This window comes from Eubalaena glacialis, chromosome 11, assembly GCF_028564815.1.
Source record: "Eubalaena glacialis isolate mEubGla1 chromosome 11, mEubGla1.1.hap2.+ XY, whole genome shotgun sequence".
Lineage (NCBI taxonomy): Eukaryota > Metazoa > Chordata > Mammalia > Artiodactyla > Balaenidae > Eubalaena > Eubalaena glacialis.
The window spans coordinates 11,075,094-11,095,518 of record NC_083726.1 but is presented as its reverse complement, the minus strand read 5'-3'; the positions used below and the strand labels follow the sequence as shown (position 1 = coordinate 11,095,518).

At 55.1% G+C, this 20,425-nt stretch overlaps 1 protein-coding gene across 3 annotated transcripts in view; it reads left to right on the top strand.

Annotated features, from left to right (window-relative positions):
• The window catches only part of CYTH4 (cytohesin 4), a 30,566-nt gene extending 11,261 nt beyond the window's left edge, over positions 1 to 19,305 (top strand). The window contains exons 4-13 of one of the 3 annotated variants that reach the window (XM_061206609.1): positions 542 to 608; positions 2,126 to 2,244; positions 3,905 to 3,985; positions 5,564 to 5,676; positions 7,511 to 7,659; positions 13,761 to 13,872; positions 15,300 to 15,376; positions 15,772 to 15,843; positions 16,355 to 16,509; positions 17,307 to 17,471. In XM_061206609.1, coding sequence (XP_061062592.1) covers positions 542 to 608; positions 2,126 to 2,244; positions 3,905 to 3,985; positions 5,564 to 5,676; positions 7,511 to 7,659; positions 13,761 to 13,872; positions 15,300 to 15,376; positions 15,772 to 15,843; positions 16,355 to 16,509; positions 17,307 to 17,379 — 1,018 coding nt within the window. In that variant the 3' untranslated portion in view covers positions 17,380 to 17,471. Of the gene's footprint in view, positions 1 to 541; positions 609 to 2,125; positions 2,245 to 3,904; positions 3,986 to 5,563; positions 5,677 to 7,510; positions 7,660 to 13,760; positions 13,873 to 15,299; positions 15,377 to 15,771; positions 15,848 to 16,354; positions 16,510 to 17,306 lie in introns of all 3 variants that reach the window. The other 2 variants (XM_061206610.1, XM_061206608.1) reach the window with 2 other exon arrangements.
• The last annotated feature ends 1,120 nt before the right edge of the window (positions 19,306 to 20,425 follow it).

The following is a 20,425-nucleotide window of genomic DNA, read 5'->3' as shown; positions in this document are numbered from 1 at the left end:
CCCGGACACGTGCACGCACTCACGCCCGCATACACACGTGCACTGCCCCCGTGTCTCCAGCCCCAACAATGACAACAACATAACATTTACACGGCACCTAACACTAGCTATTTTCAATGCTTTAACCTCTCAACAATGCTTGGGGGGCAGGTGGTAGAGTCACCGCATTCTACAGATGAGGAAACTGAGTCCCAGAGAGATGAGTGGGATTTGCACCAGGAGCCTGGCTCCAGAGCCTGTGCTCTCACCCCCAACCTCCCTGTTATCTTGCTCCCCCTCTAAGCACGGGGCCCCTCTAAATCCCCCCCAGGAGCATCTCTGGCTCCTGAGGCCACAGCTCCAGAGCTGAGCCCATTGGAAATATGGTCTTGTAGCCCAGGAAGGGGCCCAGACCCTGCATTTCTCACATTTTCCCCGGTGATTCCAGCCCCACTTGGAGGCCCTTAGGGAATACTGGCTCTAGCTGAGGGAAGCGTCCTCGGGGATTGGAGGGGTGTCCCAGGGTCCGGGGGCGTCCAGGCTGATGTCTTCCCGTCTACAGCCGCATGGCCCAGAAGGAGAAGGAGCTGGGCATCGGGCGCAAGAAATTCAACATGGACCCCGTGAAGGTAGGCAGTGCGGGGGCCGAGTCAGGGGGCCGGGAGAGCTGCATGCTGGGTCCCTCCACAATGTCTTCTTCTTCCCCTCAACTGACACAATTACCCACTTTACAGATGAGGAAACTGAAGCCCCGCAGGGCTCAGCATCTTATCCTGCGCCCCACGCCTGTTATGGCTGGGGGCTCCGCCACCACACAGCATAGTAGCCCCAGGGCATGAGGTGGGAGCCAGGAGGATGGGGTGGGATCTGTGATGTCTGTCCCCCGCTCTGTGAGTTGGACTTTGGGCAGTGGGGCCCTTAAACTCTGGGGCTCAGTCTCCGGAAGTGTCTTCCAGCCCCTCAGCTGGGGGAGCCAGTCCTGGGACACTGGCGTGGAGCCCTGAGCACTCAGGGCTCAGCTACGCTCTAACCCCACCCCCGGCCCCACCCCCACTGGTCTCAGAGCACCCCCAGTCCCCACCCCTCGCCCAGCCAGGTAGCCCTGGGCTCCTTTCTTGTAGGAGCTGAGACAGGAGGAAGCCACAAGTTGACACACGGAGGTGGGGGTCAGGGAAGCCAAGGGGTCCCTGGAAATTTACTGCTCTCGCTCAGAAGGCTGCCTCTTCCCCATCACAGGCCTCCCGTGTCCCACTGGCACAGCAATCAACCCCTGCCCCCATCCACAGGGACTTCACAGACCACACACACACACACACACACACACGCACGCACGCGTGCGCTAACTCACTTCCTACCTGATCCTGCCTGAGCGCCCCTCGGGGGGGGGGCCACTGAGGGGTCCCCTGGGCCATCTGCCTGTCACTCAGAGCCCTCCACAACCTGACCCCCCTCTCCCAGCAGCCTCTTCTCCAAAAGGAATAGGGACTCGAAGGCATAATCACGGAAAACCAGACACCAACCCCTCAAACTCCTAAAATTAGATGACAGACTTTGAGTGCCTGGGTTGTGGGGAGAGATGTCTGAGATATCGTCAAATCAGAAAATCGGGCGATGCACCCTCCCACTTTCACACAGAAAAGGGAGGAAAGGACCGTCCAGGAAACCGTCTACCTCCTAGGGGTAGGACTGAGCAATTTCCTCTCCTTTTGCTGAGCAGTTTTTTTCTAATTTTTATACAATGGACATAGATTACTTGTAAGAAAAAATGAAACGCTAAGTTTAAATAGTATGAATTTTAAGGGGGACAAAAGGAAGGGCTGAATCATTCAATCTTAAAATTATAAATTCATAGAATCACCGAAGCATATCATCAAAGAGTGTCAGGCTGAAGGGAACCCTGGGGAGCACCTGGCATGAACCTGGTTCATGGCAGGAACCCCATCTCTCTTTGCACGTCTCTGCTGATGGGGAACTCACCACCTTACAAAGGCAACTTCTTTTAAGGAGGGGACACAACTTCCCGGAACAAGCTCTGCCAATGCTAGAATGCCAGGCCCAGGGCTCTGGCCACGGGGGCTCCCTCCCTCCCTCCTCCCAGGCCAGCTGCTGGGCGGGGCTACTCACGGGCTCTGTGTACCACCTCCAGGGCATCCAGTATCTCACTGAGCACAAGCTGCTGACCCCTGATGTCCAAGATATCGCCCAGTTCTTGTACAAGGGCGAGGGCCTCAACAAGACGGCCATCGGCACCTACCTGGGGGAGAGGTAAGGAGGGCGGGGCCTTAGGGAGGCAGAGAATGAGGGTGTGCAGGTGTGCACAGGTGTGGGTGAGGGGGTTGTGTGTGCAGGTAAGTAAGGGAATGAGTCATGTTAGGAAAGTCATAACTCCTGGGGTTGAGCAGGCTAACTGATCACGTCCCTCCAGACCCTGAACCAAGGCCTGCCTGCCTGCCTTCATTCCTTCCTTCACTCATTTAGAAAACAAGTAGATATTTTTAGTATCTACCGTGTACCAGGCAGTGTTCCAAGCCCTGGATTTACACCAGTGAACAAGATAGGCAAAACTCCTAGTCGGGGGGGCGGGCAGGGGGGTTAAGTTGGGAGTATGGGATTAACAGATGCACACTACCGTATATAATAGATAAACAACAAGGATTTACTGTGTAGTACAGGGAACTATATTCAATATCCTGTAATAAACTATAATGGAAAAGAATTGAAAAAAAGAATAATATATATGTATAACCAAAGCACTTTGCTGTGCACCTGAAAATAACACTGTTGTAAATCAACTATACTTCAGTGAAAAAAAAAAAAAACTACTGGGAATTCCCTGGATGTCCAGTGGTTAGGACTCGGCACTTTCACTTCCATGGGCCTGGGTTCAACCCTGGTCGGGGAACTAAGAGCCCGCAAGTCACGCGGCATGGCCCAAAACAAAAACAAAACAAAATCAAAAAACTCCTGCCCTCAAGGAAGTACATTCTAATGGGGAAGACAGATCCCAAAATATGTAAAATAAGTTAGAAAATTATAAGTTCTTTGGAATACAAATAAAGCAGGGAAGGGAGATGAGAAAGTTCTGGGAACCATGCTTCGAAGGCTGTGACTTTAAATAGTGTGGACACAAAGGATCTCACAGAGAAGTTGAACTTTGACTGAAATTTAAAGGAGGTGAGCAGTGTAGCTCTGGGGGAAGAGCATTTCAGGCAGAGGGAACAGTGCGTGCAAAGGCCCTGGGGCAGAAGCCTGCTTAAAGAACAGCAGGCTAGTGAGACTGGAAGAGAGAGAGGAAGGGAGAAAGTAGTAGGTGACAAGGTGGGGATCCCTGAGAGGGTTCTGGGCAGAGGAGTGGTCTGAGGGGACCCTTCTGGCTGCTGGGTGGCAGATAGACTATAGGGGACAGGCGTGGAGCTGGGCCAGCAAGCCAGGAACCCTTCCCCCAGGCTCCCCAGAGGACACTCTCCTTCTCCTAAGCAAGCAGAGAGCCCAGGTGGCAAGAAGGGCAGCGCTTTCTGATTTCAGATCTGGGAAGGGGAAGGAAATGGGGGTGGGCATTTTCTCTTGATTTTACAGATATGGACACTGGGGCTTGGGGAGGTCAAGTGGCTTGTGTGGGGTCACCCAGGAAGGAAGTGACAGAGGAAGGATTTGACTCAGGGCAGGCCGCTCTGAAACCAGAGCTCCCCTCCTGGGTGAGGACAGTGCTGGTGAGCCGTCGGGGGGTGGGGCGTCTGCTGTGTGTGGGAGGGGGCGGGGGGACAGTGATGTGGGCTCAGACAGATGTGAACAGACCAGATGGTGGCTGGATTCAGAAGGAGGACATCTCTCCCCTCCTTGGCCTCCCCCACCTCGACCGCCCCCAGGAGGTGGGTGCCAGCAAATGCCCGAGTGTGTCCCGCCCTCCCTTCTGCCTCCTCGCCAGGGACCCCATCAACCTGCAGGTCCTCCAGGCCTTCGTAGATTGCCACGAGTTCGCCAACCTCAACCTCGTCCAGGCCCTCAGGTGAGTGGTCCAGGGCGCAGGGGCCTGACCCTCAAGGGTGGCACGGCAGGAAGGGTTGGGGCATCACCATCCCCATGGCTAACAGCACAAACAAAGCATCAGGAGAAAGAATGAATAAATGAGGGAACTCCCTGGCGGTCCAGTGGTTAGGACTCAGCGCTTTCATTGCTGAGGGTCCGGAAGCTAAAATCCTGCAAGCTGCGTGGTGCGGCCAAAAAAAAATTTTTTTAATAAATAAATAAATAAACTTAATTAATGACATTATCCGTCTAACATAGAGCTGAGGTTAGATGAGGTAATAGGCGTGGACTGCCTGGATGAGCACCTGGCTCGTTACCACTACTACTATTATCATATTACATCATTATTATAATAATATTTAATCATAATCATTATTACTATTATGACTGCCATTCCCATCCCACTGCTCTTTGGATTAGTGCTTGTTTTACTTATTTTATTAATGCAGCTTAGTGTGTGCTGCATTTATTATTACTTATTATTTTCGAATTACGATATTATTGTTGCTACGCATTTTTACAACAATGGGAGGCGTTACAGTATATGCGTTAGGAGCACAAGCTCTGGAGCCAGACTGCTCAGTTCATATCCTGTCTCTGCTACTCACCCCTTGGGAAAGTCACACACACACACACACACACACACACACACACAAAACCTCTCCGTGCCTCAGTTTCTTCATCTGTAAAATGTGGATACTAACAGTACCAACCTCATAGGGTGGTGAGGACTAAATGAGAAAATGCTTAGAATTGGTCCACAGTAAGTGCTTAGTAAGTCTTGCTGCTGCAGATGATGCCTGGAAAATCAGCTCCTGAGTGGGGGCATTTGTTCTGGGCTTTGATGGATGATTAGGAGTTTGCTAGGCAGAGAAGGAAGAAGCCACCACCATCTAAGCAATGTGGCCTTCCCTCTAACTCCCATGCTTTTTAAAGGAGAGGGGGGGTAGGTTGGGAGTCTCCAACATTCATTCGTTCATTTATTCACCTGTTCATGCTTTCACTCACTCAGCTAGCCTTTACTGAGCAGTTACTGGCTGTCCCAGCTCAGCAGGAGATGTGAGAGGAGAAGGCACTGCCCTTGCCCTTGAGGAACTTAGTTGGAAGCTGTGGAAATCATTCACTTCTAAGAAAGGGATGCCCAGCCAAGGGAAGACACTCCCCCAGGGTCCCACAGTCAAATCCCAGGGCCCAGTGGCCAGGCGGGGAGGGGCCTCGGAACCCGGGAATCCACAGGGCTAAGGTGGACTGGGCCGCAAATGGTGCTGGGTCTCAGATGGGCAGAGGGGTGTGCCCACTCAGCTCCTGTATTCTAGAAGAAAAAGCATTTCTTGGATCCCTCCTGCAGTCTTGGTGCTCGAAGAACAAATTCCACTGACCACCCCCCCCCCCCAACCATGAGCCTAGATGACAGGTACAGAGTCTCTCATTTACAGGATAAAGAGACTAAGCCTGGGAGACACAGAGCAGCTTATGGGGTGGGGGGATGGGGAACCCCCTAAGCCCCCTCTGACAGCCTCCCTCACCTCCACTGCCCATGGTTCTGTTCTTCCCCCAGACAATTCCTGTGGAGCTTCCGACTGCCAGGCGAGGCCCAGAAGATCGACCGCATGATGGAGACCTTTGCCACCCGATACTGCCTCTGCAACCCAGGTGTCTTCCAATCCACAGGTGCCAGTGTGGGAGGGGACCCTGCCAGACACAAATCTGCCTTCGGAGGCACCTCGGCCTCTCTACCCCCTCAGGTCTCTCCCAAGCACCCAGACCCTGGGAGCCCAGATCCCCTCATGAACCCTCACTGAGTGCCAACTCTGTGCCAGGCCCTCTGCTGGGTGCTTGTCAGGCAGAGCTGCCTCAGGGCATGATCCTTGGGAGAGAAGGCAGGAAATAATGGCACAGGATGCTAAGGTATCAGTGCCTCATCTGAGGGCAGGGATGGGGGACTCAGCGTGTCCAGGCTGGCTTCCCAGAGGTCCTGAGGTCTGAATGGGGTTTTGAAGGATGAATAGGAGTTCTCCAGGAGGTCAAAGGGAGAAATGGCCTTTTGGGTAGGAGTTCTAGTTTGAGCAAAGGCACAGAAGCATGAAACAGCCTGAGCAGGATGCAGGGCGCAAAGGGGTATAGAAAGATATCAGCAAAGCTCAGTCCTCCACATCCCCCAACCTGGTGGGTGAAAAGTCATCATGGCAGCCTTGTCCTGGTCTCTTCTCTGGGTCTGAAGATACCATAGCAATAACCAAGTCCACATATTGAGCACTCCCCATGTGCTAAGTGCTTTACCCATTGCAAAGTCATGTAATCCTTACATCTACTCTACAAAGTCATCAGTGTTCTCATCCCTGCAGAACACAGACTCCGAGAAGTGAAGGGAGCTTTTCAGCAGCATATCCATGGGCAAGTCCTACAGAGCATTTGCCTACCTTGTAGTTATATATAAATTAGGGATTTGCTTGTTTGTTATCTGTCAGCCCCACAAGTCTAAATGTCTCACAAGGGTGGGGACCATACAGATTTTTTCACCAGTGAATCCCCATTCTGTAGCACTTAGGAGGTACACAATAAATATTTGTAGGAAGGAAGGAATTTTAAAGCACCAGATTTGAATCACAGTCTCACTACTTAATTTTGTGACCTTGGACATGTAACTGACTCTCCCTGTGTCTCAGTTTCCCAATCTGTAAAATGGTGGTGGTAACAGTGCCTACCTCATAGTGTTGTCAAGGGCTGTAAAGAGCTTAGCACAGGGCAAGCACCAACATTAGTGCCACTGCTACCAGAGGTAGAATCATCGATGTTCTAGAACATGAAGCTACTTCAAAGTTAAACCTCCTAATATTGCAGATGGGGAAGCTGAGGCTCTGGGAACTCAGGTACTTTCCAAGGTCAACCGGAGAGCTGGGGACACAGGTGGACTTCCCTGGCTCTGGACCCAGGGCTTTAAAACATCATAGAGTAGCGATCACCTCCTTCCCAAACGCTCAGCCCAGCCTCGCTCCCGAGCACATGAAAGCCTGAATAATGGAACAGGAGCGCGGCTCCGGGAGCCCCACAATGCTAATAAGATTACCAAGTGGCACGTGACGAAGCCCTGAACAGTGTTGCCAACAATAAGCATCCTCTGAGTTCCAAGAAGGCAGAGAACAGAGTGGGCAGGGGAGCTGGAAGGGCTTGGTGGGGAGGAGGGCTGGAGCTGGAGCCGAAAGAGCGGGAGGGTTTAAGTGGGTAGAAAGGGAAGAGGAGGGAGTGCCTGGCAGGGAGCCCAGCAGGAGCAGAAATACCAGGGCGGGAAGGCACACAGGGGCTCGGGAACTGACAACTGAAGCTTGTTTGGAGCAGGGAGCCCCATAAGCGTGGGAGGCGAGGCCAGGCCTCAAATGCCAAGCCGGGAGGACAGAGTGGACCTTCAGGACATTGAAATGGCCCATTCTTGGCCCCTAGAAGGGATTGGGGCAGGGGAGGGGGGAGTGGCCAGGGCCAAGACTGTGACCGCCGTCCCGTCCCGCAGACACCTGCTACGTCCTGTCCTTCTCCATCATCATGCTCAACACCAGCCTCCACAACCCCAATGTCCGGGACAGGCCGCCCTTCGAGCGCTTTGTGTCCATGAACCGTGGCATCAATGACGGCAGTGACCTGCCTGAGGAGCAGCTGCGGGTAAGAAGGGTGTGGCCACACCCAGCCCCGTCCCCAGGCATCCAGGAAGAGCCTGTCCTTAGGTCCATGGCCCAAGAGGGGCTCCTCTAAGATAGGCCGCTCCAGGAGGGGGCGCTGCTGAGATGGCCCTCCCAGGTTGGTAACTGTCTTGAGAGGGACCATCACAGAAGAGGTTGGTCCCGAGAAGGGCTTTCCCAAGTGGGCCCATCTTAAGAAGGAGGTCCAAGACTGAACACCCAGGAGGTTCTCCCAGACCTCAGCCTTTGGGGAACTCTGGGCACCCATCATTCACACCTTCCAGAAAGGGTGCCTCACGCAGCCTAGGTCTATTTTTTGGAATCCCAGATTCTTAGACTCTCAGTGGGTCAGGGCTGAAAATCCCCAGACTCTGCTCAAACCCCTCCCTCTTTCAGAAAGGAAGGAACAGGTCTTCCACAGGCTACACATCAGCTCGAGAGTCGAGAACCCAGGCCTCCCATCCCCTCCTCAAACAGCCCCCACCCCTGCTACACTGCACCAAGCCCTGTGCCTGGCATGGGGCACCCAGGGATGAGTAAACCCACGTTCAGGGTCTGGTGGGAGGATGATACACATGTGAATTATAACCCTGCGTGATTCATGCTGTGCTGACCGTAGGAGACACAGCTATGGAGACACAGAGGACACTATTATCACTCTCCTGGGAGCAGGGGAAGGGTGCCATCCTGGAAGACTCCACAGAGGAGGTGACTTTTGAACTGGGCCTTGAACGTTGAGTGGGAGTTTGCCCAGAGGAGAAGCAGGGAAAGGACATTCCAGAAAGAGGAACTGGCCAGCACCTGACCTGGTTGGTAAAGGGAGGGGCTTCCAGAGTGGCCAGCTGGATACATACAGACAGTGATGGGCACCGAGGTTGGGCCAGAGAGACCATAGCTTCGAACGACAGCCTCAGGAGCTTGCCTGCTTCCTATGGGCAAAGTGGAGCCAGGAGCTGTTTTAGAAACACAGGAGTGAGATTCAAAGCCTGGCTCTGCAAAAATGAATTGACGATTCATTTCTAGGACCAGAAACGCCCCAGAGCTCAATAGAGCTTCAGTTCCCTCCAGGTCAGAGCACGGCAGGAGGGGAGGAGATGGTGTGAACCCCACCCTGGCAGCTCAGCACCCTGTGTACCTCCGACAGCAGAAGTCTGGTCGGTGGGGGGAGAGCCTGAGTCTGGAGCGATTCTGGTGCCCCTCGGTGTTTGAGAACAGCCTCGCCCTTAGCCCACCCCCCTCCTTGGTCCCCAGAGACAGTTTATCCTGGTGGGCGGGGGGGCACAACATAAAATGAGGGCTTGAGAGTAGGTTAGAGCCCAGGTCAAGTCCCATCTCCCCGTTTGCCTGCTGGGTGACCTTAAATAATGACTCACCCTCTCGGAGGCACCATTTCCTCAACCAGGAGAACAGGGATAATGATGCCTGCGTCACAGAGCCGCTGTGAGTAGTAATTTTTAAAAATGTAAAGGGCATAGCCCATGCCAGGTACATAGCACAAGCTCTAAATGGTAGCTTAGGTCGCTATTAAGAGTAATTAATAATAATTTAAAATCCCCAGCCCTTAGTAAAATGCCTAAAACGTGAAAAGCATTTGAAAACTGGTAACGCATCTCATTGTGGTACTTGGGGCAGGAAGCTGGGCGCACCTTGTCCAGCAGGTAATGAGTTAATGACATGCCAGAGCCAGTCCTGTAGGATCTCCCAGGTGCCACTTTATTGCTTCAGCCCCCAAAGAGCCTCCTTCAGCAGCTCCCTCCTTAGGTATTTTTCCCAATTCAAGCCTTTTGTTAATAACAATGCACTGCATTTGTATAGAGCTTGTAACTTTCTTCTCATAGGGCTTTCCGGTCTATTATCTCAATTTAGCTTCAAGCTCTTCCTGGGAGGTCTGGGAAGGGTTTATTATCCTCCTGGGCAGCCGAGAGGGGCAGGCACTGAGCAGGGAAAAGAATTGGAGTCACAGCCACATCCAAGTCCTGGCTCCCCCATTTTCAAGTTGTGTGACTTTAGGTAAGTGGCTTGACCTCTCTGAGCTCCCGGTTTATAGGATTAGTGTAGGTAAGCTTATAGGATTAGTAAGGTGTTTAGCACAGCACCTATGTCGTTGGACTGGCTAATTAATCCAGAAGCTTCCCAGGACACAAAGTGAACCACACTGGCCTGGTCCTTGCTCTTCAAGGCTTTCACAGGAAGCTGCTCAGGACCAGGGGTCCTCTTGCTTTCTCTTGGGGTCTCATCTTCCCCATGTGTAAAGCAAGGACTCGGCTTTAAGCACCTTCAGGTATTCAGTTTGCAGCTTTGCAGAAGGATTCTCCAGGACACATAACATTTTTAAGTGACCTGATTTATGAAATTAAATTGACACAGAAACATCACCAAAAGAGAGGTCACCCCGTGACCATGAGGGTGCGCAGCTGGGAAAGGCTTCAAAGAGGTGTATGATGGGAGCTGGGGCTCAGGCATGTTGAGCGGGTCTTGCCCTGGCCACCCTGATGGGGACGGGGCGAGTGCCTAAGAAACTCAGCCCAAAGGTACAGGGTGTAGACTCAGAAGATAGGAGATCAAATCCCAGCTCTGCCCTTATGGTTGTGTGCCCTTGGATGTGAGCCTCAGTTTCTCCATCTGCAAAGTGGGCTGATGACACTGACCTCACATTGTTCTCCTGAGAAGCAAACAAAGCACTTCAAGCACCTGGCACCACTCACCTTGACAGGGTTGCCCAGAGAGGGAGCCAGGGTGGAGGAGGGGAAGAAGCAGAGAGGAAAGAAGGAGGGCTTGTCCACTCTCCAGTGTCACAGGTGGAGAAACCGAGGTCCGGGCAAGGGAACAGTCCCCCAGTTCAGGGCATCTTCTGCTGCAGGCAAGGCCGGACCTCCTGCGTTCCTGTCCAAGCGTCTCCATCAGAACTGACCATATACTGGGCCCATTAAGTCATCTCGACAACCTTAGGCAGCAGGTACCATCCCCAGTTTACAGCGAAGGAAACTGAGCTCCAACAGAGGTAGCTGGCCAAGGGTCTCAGTCTGTGAGGAGTCCAGATTCAAACCCATGTCTGTCTGACTCCAAAGCCCTTCCCTCTGCAGAGACCAGAAAGCAAGATTAGGGGATGGAGATCTTGGCCGTGTTTCCCAGCTTCCAGTTTCTTCCTGGCTGGAGGAATCTCAGCTCATATCATGGAAAAGATGGGGGATTGATGGTTGGCTTCAGGCTCGGCTAGATCCAGTTTGCTCAGTGAGGTCAGAAGAGCGCAGTCTGGTCTCTCCATCTCTGAGCAACCTCCTCTTCCAAGTCGGCTTCCCTCTTAAATGGGCTTTCCCCAAGTTGCAGCAAAGATGGCCTAGGCAGCTCCAGGCTTCCATCTTTTTTTTTTTAAAGGATATTTATTTCACTTTTTTTAAAAAAGGAATTCCTTTATTTTTATTATTTATTTATTTATTTATTTATTTATTTTTGGCTGTGTTGGGTCTTCGTTTCTGTGCGAGGGCTTTCTCTAGTTGTGGCAAGCGGGGGCCACTCTTCATCGCGGCCTCTCTTGTTGCGGAGCACAGGCTCCAGACGCACAGGCTCAGTAGTTGTGGCTCACGGGCCTAGTCGCTCCGCGGCATGTGGGATCTTCCCAGACCAGGGCTCGAACCTGTGTCCCCTGCATTGGCAGGCAGATTCTCAACCACTGCGCCGCCAGGGAAGCCCTCCAGGCTTCCATCTTGCTTTACACTTTAAACTAGAGTCCCAGAATTAAGGCTTATTGAATTAAGGCTTATTGACTGGCATGGGTCACAGGTCCCTCTCTGAACCCGTCGCTGTGACCAGTAGGATGAAATGCTCTGATTAGCCAGATGGGAGTCATTCACAGTCTCCTGGAGCCTGGGGGCGTGGCGGGTGGGCAGTGAGTGTCAACCCCCCGGAGCAACCTGGACAGAAAGTCCAGGTGCAAGGATGTTTTAGTACAGGGGGCAGGGGCGGGGGGAGCCTGGGGTTTACAGGGTGCAGGAAATGTGGGTGAACTGAGCTGTTTCCCTTGTGGGGGCAGAATGTGTAGGCTGTAGGGCGCCCGCCAAAGCTGCCGTGGGGCTCCCTGTGGGTGTCATGAAGGATGAGGCCCTCTCTGTCTCCCTGCTCACCTCCTTGGGCCTTCGGAATATTTGTCTGTGCTGCCAGCTTTGCTGACAAGGCCTTGCTACCACAGACCTTGTTCAACCGGCCACGGCCCCTTGGGGAATCCCAGGGCCAGGCTGGGCCAGGGCAGGAGGGGTAAAGCGGGGCTTCCCGGCTGCTCTAGGGATGCAGGGGCCCCAAACAGAGAAAGCGGTCCCTGCTCTTCCCAACTCACCCCACCACAGCCAGCGGAGCCCACTCCATCAAACCCAGGAAAACCTGCTTCCAGCCGGCACTCTCCTCCCCCCATCCCTTACCCCTCCGCCACCCCTAAGCTCCTGGATCAGAAAAGACCTTTAAAAATCAGAAAACACCATTTCTAAAACTTTGGGGAATCGAACAGTACTTGGGAAATTTTTCGTTTAAAATTTCGAGGAAATCATCTGAACAGCAGCACAGACAACCGCAGCAGAAGGAAATGATTTCATTATCTCAACGATAGAGACCCAGCATTGTGTCTGGTTTTAATCAGCAGAATTAGACAATTTAGAATGTTTTTTCCAAACACTCGGAAATCTGGGCAGGTCGTCTATGGAACGCAGTGCCCCACGGCAAGGGGTTCAAAACACACAGGGGTGATCTGTTGCCAATATCCACATCTCTCCCACAGGGAGGTCTTAGCCCTGGCTTGCATACTTCCAGTGATAAGGAACTCATTACCCCTACAAGGTTGCTCCTTCCATATTTTAGCAGCTCCAACTTCTAGAAAGTCCTCCATAGAGAACTAAAATCTGCTTTCTGGGAAATTCCTACCCCCTAGAACAGGTCTCTGGTCTCTGCCTAGGAGAGGGGGCTTTAAGAGCCTAGGTCAGCATCCCATCTTGAGTCACAACATGGGCAGCCAATCTCCAACTCCCTAGCAGGTCCTCTGTGTCCCCCAACCCACGGTACACCTGGAAGTCTAGCTACTGCACCTAAGAGAAGAGAAGACCCCTTCCCCCTTAGATGTTGTCCAAAGAGGCCCTGAATCTGGCTGCTGTGCCCCAGAGTGTGTGTGTGTGTGTGCGCACACGCACGCATGCACACGCACGCATGCACACGTACGCACACTGGTGAACCTGTGTGTGCGTGTACACATCCCAGCCAAGCATCCTGTCTCCAACACTCTCAGACATGGGGGTGATGGACCCTGACTCACTCATCTGGCCCTTAAGAGCAGTGCTGGGTGGTCAGGGTGCAGGTGGGGGCTTCTCCTGCTCATCATCTTCCCCTTGACTTGGGGGCAGGGAGGGGCTCTGACCCCAGTGTAGTCCATTTACTCTCCCTAGAACACTGGGGGTCAGCATTGTCCATTCTTCAGATGAAGACAGAGCAGCTCAGAGAGGTTGAGGGATGTGCCCAGGGTCACACAGCCATCAAGTGACCGAGCTGGGATTTCAACCCAGGTGGCCTGACACTGAGCAGGTGCTCTTGTTCTGCCGCGTTCTCCTGCCACTGGCTGGGATTTCAGCGGGAAGGTGGGGGATGGGAACCATCAGCCACTCGGTCAGCAAACAGTTGCTAACCTGCTTTAGGCCAGGCCCTGGGGGAGGCTCTGGGGTTATGACACCCAGGCCTTTCCTGGAGGAGCTCCCCATCTACTTGGGGAAGTCAGCCTCAGCAAGCAGACTGACAGCAAAATACTGACAGCGTGGGGACCATGGGTGAGGCAGCCATCGCGGTCTCTCTGCGGGGCTCACCCCACCCGCTCCATTCTACAATAGCACAGGGGGAGGCATGACATGGGGTTGGGGACAGGGGAGCACCACTGGGCCTGCGGGGCCAGGGAGGGTTTCCCCGAAGAAAGCCAGGGACCAACGAGGAGCTAACAGGAGGGGAAAGGGTTTGCCCAGAGGGCCAGTGACCTGCCCGAGGCCACACAGGCTGGACCCAGGCCCTGGACTGGGATGAATGTCACAGCGGGTCTTTCCCTCCCTTCTCTCGGGGCAGAACCTCTTCGACAGCATCAAGAGTGAGCCCTTCTCCATCCCCGAGGACGATGGCAACGACCTCACTCACACCTTCTTCAACCCCGACCGCGAGGGCTGGCTGCTCAAGCTGGGTGAGAACGTGCTCTTGCACGCTGGGGGACATGCACCGACGTGCCTGCACACTCACGCAACGCGGCTGCCACACGCATGCACTTGACATGCAGCCTCGGGGGTGCAGTCAGGTCAGCCCCAGGTCTCCTGACCCCTGGAGCAGCAGTCTGCCCGTCCCATCCGTCCATCTGTCTGTCCTGGGGATGAGGGGACAGTGCGGGAGGGGACCGATAAGCAGGAAGTGGGGACGGGAAGCTGACTGATTCATAGATAAACGCTTTAACCGCAGGTCGTTCTTCCTGAAGCAATTCTGAGGAAGCCCAGACCCAGTGAGGTTAGGGCATCTGCCCAGGGCCACACAGCCAGCCAGTGGCTGATTTTGGTGGGCAGAGGGTTGGGTGTCCTTGAAAGACAGAGGGAGGGAGTGTGACAGGATGTGGCTCGGGGAGCCTCCCCTCAATGGGACTAGGGGACACGGAGGGCGTCGGGCCTGCAGAGGGGAGCTGTGGCGGGTGCCACCGCTGCAGCTGGAGGATCTGGCAGGGGAACTGCAGGGCCCGGCCGCATGCCCCTGCCACCCCCACACATTCCTGGGCACCGCCCCAGCAGGGGCAGCCCAGCCAGGCACAGTGGTCTTCCAGGGCAGGGGAGGACAGACGCCTCGTGTTGGAGCAGGGGCCCTGGCCTGGGGTGCCCATCCAAGCCCTCCATCTCTCCAGACCCACCTCCCAGTTGACCCCCCTGCAGACTGCAGCCTCCTTTCTTGCCCAACTGATTGTCCTCAGTCCCGGGGCGGCTCTAAGTCACAGACCCCAGCTCCTCCACCCATCCTCAGCCTGAGTTTCCACAGCTGCAAAATGGGGATAATCACCCCTGGGACAGTTAAATGTGTGGGAAGCCAAGCACTTGGGCTCTGGGGCTGGGACACTGGGGTTCGAATCCCAGCTCTGCAGCCAGACCTCAAGCAGATGACTTTGCCTCTCTGCACCTCGGTCTCCTCATCTGTAAAATGGGGTTAATAATGGTCCCCTCCTCATAGGTGGTTATAGGGATTAGTAAGTGAAAGTTTTTTTAAATCTCTAGAACATTGCCTGGCAAATGAAAGATGAAAGGATTAGCACAGTGCCAAGCAGGGAGCGGGCCAAGGCATGAACGGAGGGGTGAGGGCAGCAGGAAAGTGCAGGGAATGACCAGCCTGCCCCAGGGCCTGATCATGGAGGAGCCTGGGTCAGGCAGCTCAGGGGCAGTGCGGGGGTGATAGAGCCACTCAGGTTTTAAGTCGGGAAGGGATAGATAAGGGGGAAGATGCGGCAGGCAAGGGGTTGGGGGCTTGCTGCTCAAGTGGGGGCCCAGAGGAGAGCATCTGAGGCCCTGCTCTTCCGTGGCGGGAAGTGCTGGTGGCCCAGGGCAGAGGAGGGCTGACTGACTCCGCCATTGGCTTTCGCAGGCGGCCGCGTGAAGACGTGGAAACGACGCTGGTTCATCCTGACGGACAGCTGCCTCTACTACTTTGAGTTCACCACTGTGAGCCTTACCCTGCCCTGCCCCTCCCCCCAAACCCTTTCCAGACTCCCACTAAGTGGTCCATTGACAGAGCTTGGGGCCCCTTGAGATCTTTCGGACCTCCTCCATACCCATTTTACAGATGGGGAAAACTGAGCTACAAAGAAGGGAAGGGGCTGGGCCAAGGTGCAAGGCAGAGCCGGGGCTTAACGTCAGGCCTCCTGACTCCCAGCCGGGGCTCTTCCCGTGTGGCTCCCCTGCCCTCTCCAGGGCTGCACAGAGTCTGGGGAGATGGGCACACTTCTCTCTGGGTCTAGGGAGCCCCCAAGGTCACTCCCTGCCCTTGGGTGTCATAACCCCAGAGCCTCCCCCAGGATCTGGTGCAGATCCTGACCTTGTCTCCCGTTCCCCTGCAGGACAAGGAGCCCCGGGGAATCATACCCCTTGAGAACCTCTCAGTGCAGAAGGTGGATGACCCCAAGAAGCCAGTAGGTATCGGTATGGAGGCCCAAGGCCAGAGCGGCTGCGGGAATTTCCAAAACAGGGTGGGAGGAGAGGGCGTGCCCATCACACCTTCCGGGTGGCTCAGGGTTGCCTCAGTCTCCCTCCTGGGGCTGTGGATCCTGGGGGCAGGTCAATGGCATCAAGGGGGCCTGGCCTCGCTGACTCTCAGAGCCTCCTCCTGACACTGGCTCAGGGACGTTCAGTAAGTCTCTGCTCATTTCTGAGCCTCAGTTTCCCCATCTGTCAACTGGGGATTTTAAGAAGAATCATGGATTTAGGTCGAGCCAGGCACGTAGTAAGTTCTCAATGTGAGGAGCTGCAGCTTCTGCCCCTTTGCCTCTCACAGGAAGGCCCGGGGGTCGGGTATGTCCTGCCGCTCATCCAAGCACTGGTCTTGCCCAAGTGTCTAGGCCTCTCTGAGCCTCCCGGAGAGCCCAGTATAGCAGCCCTTTCCTCCCACCCCTGCCCTGCCTTCACCTGGCCACTTCCCCACAGTTCTGCCTGGAGCTCTACAACCCCAGCTGCCGGGGCCAGAAGATAAAGGCCTGCAAGACAGATGGCGACGGCAAAGTAGTAGAGGGCAAGCACGAGTCCTACCGGATCTCAGCCTCCAGCGCTGAGGAGCGGGACCAATGGATCAAGGCCATTCGGTAATGGGTGGCCGGACTGGTGGGGAGGTGTCTCCTGTCACCTTCCAGAAGCACCTACTTCTCTTGGAGCCCAGTTTCCTTGTCTGTAAAGAGGGCTAACTCTAGAATCTCCCTCCTGTTTCTGGCATGCAAATCCCTTCCACACATATTCTGTGAGCATCCCCTCTGGGCCGGCACAGTGCCAGGTCCAGGACACAGGGGAGAGAGGCACCGGCTTCATAGGGATGGTGGAGGATCACGGGAGATGTTGCATGTAAAGCTCTTTGCCCAGCGCCTGTTAGCATCAGGATCCAAAGTGGCCCTGGAAAGACCTGATGGAGGTGGAGAGGAGGCCTTTCTAGGTGGAACGAGCAGTGCAGGCAAAAACAAGAGGGCACGTCAGGCCAAAGCCACGCTCACCTCCGTTTTACAGATGAGGACTGAGGCCCAGAGAGGGGAGGGACTTGCCCAGGGCCACACAGCCAGTGAGGGGCAGAGCTGGGACCAGCAAGCAGTTCTGCTGGTTCCACCTGGGCTCTTGTCACCTCTTTCTGAGAGTCTGATGGGAGCCTGGAGAGGGGTCCAAAGACATTTGGGGGCAGAATTCCCAAGGCTCTCAGGCCTCAGCCTCACCTGCTCCGGCCCCGCCCGTGGGACTCTGGGTTAGGCCCACGAAGCTGGACACACCCTGGCTTGGTTCTTGCTGGGGTCATCTGGCTTTTCCCCTGAGGCAGGGCAGGCCGACCCCTCCCTGGGATATGAGACTCTTTAAGTCAGCCTGCCCAGCCCTGAAATCTTTTCACCTACTTTCACTCCAGAGCCAGCATCACCCGTGTTCCCTTCTACGACCTGGTCTCTGCTCGGAAGAAGAAGATTGCCAGCAAGCAGTGAGCTTCCTGGGAGGTGGTGCCCAGCTTCCTGGGAGGTGGTGCCCGGCGTCCTGGGATCCCCGTGACCTGTGGTACCTGGAGACCTACCTCCAACCCCAGGGCACCCTCTCCTGGCCCGCAGACATCCTCCCTCAACCCCCTTCACTTCAAACTGACAGCAGAGGGGAGGAAGGGCTCAAGAAAGAGGGTGGGTGGGAACCACCGAGGGCTCAAAGCCCGACCATGAGGCCGCTGGCCCTGGACACCCAGGAAAGGCCCCGCCCCAGCCCCAAGTCCACCGCAGTAAGGGGTGAGGAAAGCAGCCCGGAACCCGGCACCCTGCCCTCTCTCTGGGGCTCAGTTTCCTCTCTTGTCAGATGTCTCCTTGCCCTCTGAAATGCTGTCAGCCCTCAGAGCAGGAGGAGCCTGCGTGCTTCCTACCCTCCGCCATGGTGATGCCTCCTCCTTCCGCTCAGGGCGTTTCTCGGCCAGCCCCTCCCCCGTCCTCAGCTGGGGCTTGGCCTTCCCTGCCCAAGGGACACACGTACACATCTCAGACCCACCGACAAGACCTCTGGGAGACCCGAGAGCACTGGACTAGAAGCCCTGATGCCACAGTCTCAGTCCCAGCTCTGTCTCCAACTTGTTGCGTGCCCTCGGCCAAGTCACCCTCCTTCTCTGGTTCCTGGAAAAGTGCGGTGTTTGGAGAGAAGTGTCTTGGCCCTTCTGGCTCTGTGCACCGCCTCCACTGCAACCTCCAACCTGCCAGCAATGGCCCTAGGTAGGTCCCAGCAGGGCGTGAGCTGGCCACCTCCCTCCTCTGAGACTGCTTCCTCTCGGTAGAAGGACAGGATTGGACCGGGTCTCCCAAGGAGCTTCTGGCTGGAGATGTCTGCACCAGAGCTGGAGGGGGCTCTGGACTGAAGGCTGCTGGGAGGCAGAGAGCAGAGTGGGCTCCATCCTCAAGGATGTCCATCTTAGAGAAGGGGTGGGTGGGACTCCTCAAGAAAATGGCAGACAGCATCCCAGACAGATGTACTCAGGCGGAACTGGCGGTACAATCAAGAAGTCAAGAAGAGAGCTTTGTGAGCTGTGGTTACCAAGAGGGCTGCCTGGAGGCAGCGGCCACGCCAGTGAGTGACACAGAAGCTTGTAGCAGAGTCTCAGCTACAGCTTCCCTGCTGGACCACTGCCCAGGGCTCCCGTGGTGGTGAGCAGGGGCCCAGCATCCTGAGATCCTCTGGAGTAACACCATCAAGAGTGGAACTGACTTCCCAGCCCACAGGCAGGCAGCTCTCCAGGGAGATTCCAGCCTGGAGGAGGATTCCACGAACAGGTTTCTTCTCAGTAGCACTTCTCACCCCGTCGCACAGGCCCTGGGGGTGTCCCTGGAGAGAAGTTCCCTGGCAGGAAAGCAGGATATGGGGTTACCTCTGCCCCACTCCCAGCCTGCGTGGGCAAGCCAGAGCAAGGTGGATTCCCCCGGGGAAGGGAGGCAACCTCTCCTCCCCTCCACCTCCCACACACATGCACACTCTCCAGGGTGTCAGGATAGAGTAGCTGCCTTGCAGTGGTGAGACCCCTGTCTCTGGAGGTGTGCAAGAACCTGGTAATGATATTGCACTGAGGAGGATCTGGTTGGGCATCTGCAGGAAGAAGACTTACAGGACGTTTGAGGTCTTCCACAGACTCCATGGCAGCCTGGGAGCTGAGCGCCACCCCTGCTGCCTCATTTGGCCCCTGAAGGGGCAGCCAGGCGTCATGGGCTCTGAGGTTCTCTCCTGCCACTGGTTATACACTGGCTGTGTGATCTTAGTCCACTTCCTTCCCCTCTCTGGTCCTCAGCTTCCCCCCACCCCCGCCATCATTGAGAGGGTGGAACGGGGGATTTTCTGGGCATGAGTGGCTGTTCTGAGAATCACTCAGAATAGAGAATAAAGCTCATGATTCAACTCGTGAGTGGGGCTCTGTCCTGCCTGTGACTACATCTCCCATCCTTGAGCCCACCCTGCCCCTTCACCTTCATCCTTTTCCCAGCCGGAGTGCAGGAGGGCCAGACAGGGAAGAGTGGACACTCCAAGGACCCTGGACCCTCATCCTCTGGGCACTGGGGCTGCCACACTGGGCAGATCTCCAGGGGCTGGATTTGTGCCAGAGGCCCCTCAGAGCATGGGCAGGAGTACACTGGTTCTGCCAAGGCCAGGGGAAAGCAAAAGAACTTCCCAATAGGCTGCGCTGTCTAAAGAGAGAAAGAATGCTGCTCAGGAGACAGGTAATAAGCTCCCTGTCTGCAGAAGGATGCAAGTACAGATTGGCTCCAATGATCACTTGGGGTGTTACAGAGGGACTTGAATTTGGTCATCTTCATTTATTTGTACTTGCCACAATGTTTATTAAGTACCTACAGTGTTCCAGGCACTGGTGGAACAAGACAGAATCCCTGTCCGCATGGAGCTTACATTTTGGTGGTCCTGAATTCTAGGACTCTAGGCAGCACCCTCGGATGTGTAAGGCACTGAGGTGGCCCCTACACCTTAACCCAGCCCCCTGCCTGAAATTCCACCGTTGAGTCCCTCCTTGAAGACCTTAAGGTGTTGGACTGATCAGCATGCTTTCATTTGGCCCAGGCTTATGGAGCACCTACTATGTACCAGGTTCCACACACAGAACCAGAGATCCAAAGATGATCAAGGTAAAGCCCTTGCCCTCAAAGGGAGCTCAGTCTGCTGGGGAAGACAGGTGCAAACGAGCAGTGACAGCCCAGGCCAACACTTGCCCATTATATAGAGCAGAGCACAGGGGCTGGTGGAGGGCTGGGCTGCCCGGAGAGGCAATCCAAGGGGCTTCACAAAGGAGCTGTGCTTGAGTGTTGGCAATCAGGTGGGAGAAAGGACACACACTTGATGTTGCAGTGAGCTCACCTCATGCCTGCTCCTCCCCACCACACACACACTGACTGCAAATTCCTCACACGCCAGACTGTCACTGCTCCGTGCCTGGCACGCAGGAGGTTGCACAATAATTCTCGATTAGACTGAAGTCAACTGAAAAGGCCCTCTGGGGCTCCA